At 44.5% G+C, this 7,385-nt stretch overlaps 1 protein-coding gene across 1 annotated transcript; it reads right to left on the bottom strand.

The window, feature by feature from the left end:
• Positions 1 to 751: 751 nt before the first annotated feature.
• Positions 752 to 3,738, bottom strand: LOC134358683 (zinc finger protein 235-like). Its single transcript, XM_063071141.1, has 2 exons — positions 3,688 to 3,738; positions 752 to 2,975 (listed from the first exon to the last, which is right to left on the bottom strand). Exon 2 carries the CDS (start codon positions 1,987 to 1,989, stop codon positions 973 to 975), a length of 1,017 nt encoding a protein of 338 aa, XP_062927211.1. The 5' UTR covers positions 1,990 to 2,975; positions 3,688 to 3,738; the 3' UTR covers positions 752 to 972.
• Between the last annotated feature and the right edge of the window lie 3,647 nt (positions 3,739 to 7,385).

Below are 7,385 nucleotides of genomic sequence, written 5' to 3'. Positions count from 1 at the left end.
TCCATGCAAGTTAGGAGAACAAATCTACCAGTTCACAGTTCAGGCACTTGGGCTCAGTTTCAAATTCCCTGAGTTGTCTCCCTGTCTGAAATGTAATGGAACAATCCTGCCAATTACCAATCTGTGATTTGGTTCAGTGTGTCTCTGTCCATTGCTATAGCATGTCCGAATGCCCGAGTAGGAGCACACAGTACTTACACAGCTGTTCCTGGAGGCGTTCAGATAAGTGACCCTAAGGAGGTTGATGGTGGTGAATTCAGTTATGGCAATGTTGATAATACATTATTAGACTTTCTCGTTGGAAATTGTTAATGTGTGGAACTTCTGTGGTGCAAATGTAACGGGTCACTTGTTACCCAAAACAGAGGTGTCCATTTTCATTATCCACCCAGACAGAATAGAAGAAACAATGGTCTCACTTCACAGAATGATCCAGAACCAGATGGCATTCAAAGGTAATCTGAAATACATATAAACTGTGCGAGACACAACTCTTTATAAACAGTGAAAATGACCCATAACATTGAAATGAACAGAGAAGATGGAGGTTAACAACCTACATTGTTCTTCCTCAGTCCAGCTCATCATCATTTTCAGTTTACAGAAAGTCATGCAGGAATTTCAAGGGAAACCTCTTCAGCCACAGAGTGGTGAGTGTTTGCAACCCATCACTACAGGGAGAGCGAGAGGTGAACAGCAGGGATGGATTTAAAAGGACTGCCATGGAACAGAAATACTGGCAGAGACCAGCTGGGCTAAGTTAACTTCCTACCCTACACTGGATGTGTTGTAGACTCACTAGGTACCCGAGATAGAGTTTAAAACAGAATTGATTTATTAATCACAAACCCAGAATATTAAATTCCAGTCCCATTAAAGATGAACATCAGCAACAATCATTGCAGAGTTCGACAGCAACAGTAATTTTTGAACTTGGTTCTGGAGTGGTTAAATATCCAGCATGCAGCTAACTTAAACTTTTTCACCTGTGTGAACTCGGTAGTGTGCCAATAGGTGGGATGACCAAGTGAATCCCTTTCCACATTCTGAGCAGGTGAACGGCTTCTCCCCAGTGTGAACTCGCTGGTGTGTCTGTAGGAGGGACGACCGAGTGAAACCCTTCCCACAGTCTGAGCAGCTGAATGGCCTCTCCCCAGTGTGAACTTGCTGATGTAGCTTCAATTGAGATGACCAAGTGAATGCCTTCCCACAGTCTGAGCAGGTGAATGGCCTCTCCCCAGTGTGAATTCGCTGGTGTCTCCGTAGATGGGATGAATGAGTGAATCCCTTCCCACAATCTGAGCAGGTGTATGGCCTCTCCCCAGTGTGAATTTGCTGATGTAGCTTCAATTGAGATGACCGAGTGAATCCCTTCCCACAGTCAGAGCAGGTGAACGGCTTCTGTCCAGTGTGAACTCGCTGATGTTCCTTTAGTTGAGATGACCAAGTGAATGCCTTCCCACAGTCTGAGCAGGTGAATGGCCTCTCTCCAGTGTGAACTCGCTGGTGTTTTTGTAGATGGGATGAATGAGTGAATCCCTTCCCACAATCTGAGCAGGTGAATGGCCTCTCTCCAGTGTGAACTCGCTGGTGTGCCAGTAGGTCAGATGACCGAGTGAATCCTTTCCCACAGTATGAGCAGATGAAAGGCCTCTCCCCAGTGTGAATTCTCTGATGTACCTTCAGTTGAGATGACTGAGCGAATCCCCTTCCACAGTCTGAGCAAGTGAACGGCCTCTCCCCAGTATGAACCAACTGGTGTGTCTGTAGATGGGACGGCCGAGTGAATCCTCTTCCACACACGGAACAGGTGAACGGCCTCTCTCCCGTGTGAACTCGATGATGCCTCAGTAGGTTGGATGACCGAGTGAATCCCTTCGCACAGAACGAGCAGATGAACGGTTTCTCCCCAGTGTGAGCTGACTGGTGTCTCTGTAGGTTGGATGACTGAGTGAATCCCTTCCCACAGTCTGAGCAGGTGAATGGCATCTCTCCAGTGTCAACTGACCGGTCTGCCAGTAGGCAAGATGACTGAGTGGATCCCTTCCCACAGTCTGAGCAGATGAACGGCCTCTCTCCAGTGTAAACTGACTGGTGTGTCTGTAGCTGGGATGGCTGAGAGAATCACACACAGAACAGGTGAATGGCCTCTCTCCCATGTGAACTCGATGATGCCTCAGTAGGTTGGACGAATGAGTGAATTCCTTACCACAGTCTGAACAGGTGAATGGCCTCTCCCCAGTGTGAACTCGCTTATGTACCTTCAGTTGATATGACTGAGAGGCATGGCCTCTCCCAACTCACTCATGTGTCACTCTCTTCCCACATACAGTTGAACAGTCTCTCTCCATTGTGAACTCACTGGTCTGTCTGCAGGTGGGATGACTGAGTGAATCTTTTCCTCACCTGGAGCAGGTGAATGGCTTCTTACTGATTTGAATTTTCTGATGTACCTTTAGCTTGGATGACAGAATGAATTGCTTTCCACATTCAGAATTGCTGAATCATCTCCCTATGGTGTGAACTTGCTGATGTATCTTCAGGCTGGATGGCTGAGTAGAACCCTCTCACAATAAGAGCAGGTAAATGGCCACTCCCCACTGAGAACTTACTGGTTTGTCTGCAGGTGGGCTAAGTGAGTGAATCCCTTCCCACACTGAAGGTGAAGTGATATCAATCTGCCACCAGTCTCCGGTGATTCATTGAGTCAGATGTAGCAAATCCCTTGCACAATCAATGCATGTGAAGAAATGATCTCTGGTGAACAAATGCTGTTGTGTTCTCAGCACCCCAGTTCTGGTGGATTTCACTGAGTTACAACATTTCAGATAGAAAGCATATTTTCAGCTGGGATAAGATACTTCTTCTCCAAGGATCAACAACAGATAAATTGGTTTTACAAAGAACAGATCTGGTCGCTCCTTAAATATCTGGACAGAGAACGCAACACTGACTTGTTATTTCCAGAGGGTAACCTGTAAGAAGATTTACAAAAGACATCAATAGGTGAAGGACGGGATTTCAGACTAGATAATTTTCTTAAGAACTAAAGCTGATGGAAGGATTTTGTTTCTTTTCATACAGCACTAATTCATATTTTTATTGATTGGAAGATAGACTTTTCACCCTAGATGAATTCGGAACAATATTTTGTTCCGTTCCGAGTTTCCTACTCCTTGGATTTGGATAGCTGGAGCTCAGCAGTGTTTGGGATATCCATCAGATCCCGCTTCCAAACTCGCTTCACGGACCGGTGGGAAAACCATCCACGGTTGCCCAGAGAAGGCAGGATCGAGGGACCCGTCTGCGGCGATATCGTGTCACGTGTAAGTCTGAGCATGTGCAAAAATGACAGAACGATCGAGAAGCATGGCAGTTTAAACGTGGTTGCTGTTTGCTGTTAAAGTTCTAATTATATTTTTCCAGAATATGTTTGTTTGTGAGTAACCCACGGTACGTATAAGGAACACAACATCGTCTACCGGTCCCGGCCATGCGCATGCGCCCGAAAAATGGCGCCAGTCCCCGAGGCCCGGGTGCGTATCGTGGGGCTGACAGAGAGAGAAAGGACCGGGGCTGGCCTCAGCTTGCGGTACCACGGTATGATCGGAGATCAGAACAATTATCCCCCAATCGCGGTGCGGACGACAGAATTGACGAGACTCCAACCCCAAACCCCGGTCTTACCTGCTGCCGATCATCCAGACGAGAGCCTTTTGTCCGCTAGGCGCATGCTCGATTTTCTGGTCTAGTCAGCGCCCACTACGCCTGCGCATTTGATCGTTGGATCATCGTAGGCGAATTCTAAAGCGCGAAGGGCTATGGGTAAGCAAGTTGCCATTGAAAGTGACTGCAAGCTCCTGTTCCACACCACGTTTCAAATATAGTCAAGGTTTTTAGGTAGAAAACTCAGCATCTACTTTGAAGCAGCAGGTTTCCACAAAAAATATATTCAATATCAACAGGTATTCTATATGTCAAAAGTCAAAGTCCAAGCCACTTACAAATGCAGATCAGCAAAAACAGAAGAGATTTTGCAAAAGATGGAATTATAGAACATCACACAAAGTGCTGCAGACACAAAGTCAAGGCATAGTGAAGGGACTCGACCCGAAATTCAATCAATCGGTTTCCAAACATTGCTGATCTTTCATCTGTAGGCACTTCCTCCTAGTCTGATTCCCTCCTTTCCTACATGTAAAGTGTAGCCTCACTACTTTCTGGACCTCCAAACCCCCAATTTGGGCTGGCCCCTCTTCGGTTTCTGATCCTACTTCATTGAACATTTATCCACTATTCTGCTATCATAGTATAGAGGAGAGTGGTTTATTGCAACACTCCAGATGTGTGAGCCACAAACATTTGACATCAGTGAAACTGGCCCACAATTTTGAAAAGAGGATGTTAGGAGGTGTTTAACCACCCATTCTTCCTTCATCCTTGAGGAATGCTGAATATTTGGGGAAAAATCCCAGTGAATTTACCTTCTTCTGCAGTATGTCGAAAGTCATAGAGGACATACAAGGTAAACCTCCACAATATTAAACAACAGTACAATTAAATCTAAAATCAGGAGAACAACCCCTGCAATACTCAGCGATCAGTCCTGGGTGTGACGAGCAGCCCCAATAACTGCAGGATCTGATATTAACAGTCCCTCATGAACTTGCAACTGGATTCAGTCACTATGCTGGTTAAAAAAAAATTAACAAAGAACTTGTTTAAACTTCATCCCTGATGTGAAGTTACTGGTGTTTCAGCAGGTGTGATGAGTGAATAAATTTCTTTGCTCATTCAGGATAGAAGTGCGGCCTCTACTTATTAGGAGTAATAAGTAGAGGCCACGGGAGCCTCATAAGGTGAACTGACTGAATTAATTCCAACCCACGCTCAGAACAAGTAAACATCTACTCATCTGGGTGAACTGACTGGTGTTTCAGTAGCTCAGGTGACTGAATGAATCCCTTGCCACAATTGGAATAGATGAATGGCCTCTCCCCGGTGTGAACTCTCTGACATTTCTGAAGATCAGATGCTTTGATGAATTCTTTCCCACACAAACAGCAGATGTGAACTTGCTGGTGTATCTGCATGTGCAGTAGTCCAGCGAATCCCTTCCTAAATGAGAGCCATTTCACTGCTATCAGATAGTTGGCTATTTATCAGATCAGATCATGGACATGTACACGAATTTGGGTTCTCTTTGGTGTGCTGTCTCCTCAAACATTTCCTCCTCCATATTCAAGTATCAGTGTCATTCAGGTACTGGTGGACTGATGGACACAGCAGAACTAATGTGCTATTGTGTTTGACATTCCCATCAACAAATCCTTTGCCTTTTCTACCCTGTAATAAGTTTGCAAAGGACATCAATATGTGAAAGACAATAGTTCGGCTAAGATAATTTTAGTCTTTTTGATGACCTCTGATATTACACTGTTACAGCAAGGCTCAACACAGTTTGGAGGAGCAGCACCTCATCTCCTAACTGGCATAGATGAGGCATCCAGATACACCATTAAATCATCTGTCTTCCTGTCTCTATCGGAATGAGTAATTTCTGCCTTTCATCAATCTATGATTGGCTCTTTTTTTCTTCCTCTGATACTATAGCTTCACATTCTGAGCATGTCCCACAGATCTACTAACAGCATATTCTACTTACACATCTGCTTCAGGTGACTTTCTGATGATTGTGACCTCCTGGCATTTGATGGTGGTAAATTCAGAGTCAGCAATTCCACGGAACCTCAAGAGTAGGTGATTAGGCTTTCTTAATGGAGATTTGACACTGTGTGGCACTCTTATGCTGTGAATACTACTAGTCACTTATTACCCAGTACATGTTATGTACCCAAAGATAATCAAAGAAAAGCATGGTGTCATTGGTAGACAGTCAGACCCACAGGATGTTGAACAATGGTTATTTCCTAAATAAGCAAAGGTGATGCAATAACAGTCCATTCCTCTCCATTGACGCTTTGTTCCTCCAGTGTTTTCCGTGTGGCTGGAATAAGTGGGTAATTTTCAGAATGGAAGAAGGTAACTTTTGGAGAAACCCAGGGATCGGTTCTTGGACATAGTTGTTAACTGTTTGATGACAAGACCAGAATGAGATGTAAAATGTCCAAGTCTGCTGAGAACACAGAAACAGTGGACAGAAATCTGATGATGATATAGTGACTCTCATTAAAGTGGTTCAGAAAGCAGGCGGGACTTTGGCCTTTAATGCATGGGGAGTGGAGTTAGGAATGGTGCAGTGATGTTACCATTTTATAGGGTGTGGATGTGGCCACACCTACAATTCTGTTCATGGTTTTGGTCCCCCGTGCTTAACGAAATGATAAGAGTTACATTGGAGGCACTCTTGAGGAGATTCTCCAGGGTAATTTCTGGGGTGATCAACCAGTAGGGCTGAGACAATTTGGGCCTGAGTTTAGAGTATATTCACATACGATCCTAAAGGGTATTGATAGGTTATCTGTTGAGCATCTTGATAGGGTATCTCCTTCATCAGGGAGAGAGCTATGGACAGGAGTTGATTGGCACAAAGTAAGGGGCACTCATTTCAAATACAAACTTGTGGGAAGACCTGGAATTGTTTTGGGGTTTTGACTTTGGCTTATTTTCATCATGCGCCTCCAAGTACCCTGAAACCTCGTCCTTAATAATGCTCTTCAACGTCTTCTCAATGACTGAGTCAGGCTAACTGCCCTATTATTTCCTTTCCTTTGCCTTCCTCCCTCAAGGTACAAAAAAAAAGTTCAAAGTATGTTTATTTTCAAACTATGCATAGATTATACCACCTTGAGATTTGCCTCTTTACAGGCAGCCACAAAACAAAGAAACTCAAAAGAAGACTTAAAAAAAAAGACCATCAAACAACCAATGTGCAGTGAGAGAGAGAAAAAAAAAACAAATGGCACAAACAATAAAAGTAAGCAAGTAGCATTCAGAATGAAAATCAGTCCACAGACACGAAGCCTGGAGAGTGTACAGCCTCAGCCCCAGTTCAGCTCTGAACCGAGTGAGCATCACAGAGCAGTGAGTAGAATCGGCCTGACTCTTGCCTCTGGTCCCATCACCCTGCATTTTCAATCCAATTGGCCCGGTGTTTAAATCGTCTAAACTCTAGTGAGCCTAACGTAAGTGGTTGGAAAGTTAATAGAAGTACTGGGAGTTCAGAATGGTAATCCATGTGTGGAGTCAATTCAGATGGGAAAGACCGTAAATGAAATCTTTGCACTTGTATTTACTCAGGAGACAGACACAGAGCCAATAGAAGTGAGGCAAAGTGGCATCAACTTCATGGACCCTGTACAGATTACAGAGGAGGTGTTTGCTGTCCTGAGGTGAATTAGGGTGGATAAATCTCCAGGGCCTGA

Source organism: Mobula hypostoma, chromosome 19, assembly GCF_963921235.1.
Source record: "Mobula hypostoma chromosome 19, sMobHyp1.1, whole genome shotgun sequence".
NCBI classification, from domain to species: domain Eukaryota; kingdom Metazoa; phylum Chordata; class Chondrichthyes; order Myliobatiformes; family Myliobatidae; genus Mobula; species Mobula hypostoma.
The sequence above is the reverse complement of the archived record's forward strand: the minus strand, read 5'-3'. Positions and strand labels throughout refer to the sequence as shown.

What these genes read in the sequence shown, in the direction of transcription:
- LOC134358683 (XM_063071141.1), bottom strand. Translation starts at nt 1,989, where the DNA reads ATGCCATTCACCTGCTCAGACTGTGGGAAGGGATTCACTCAGTCATCC.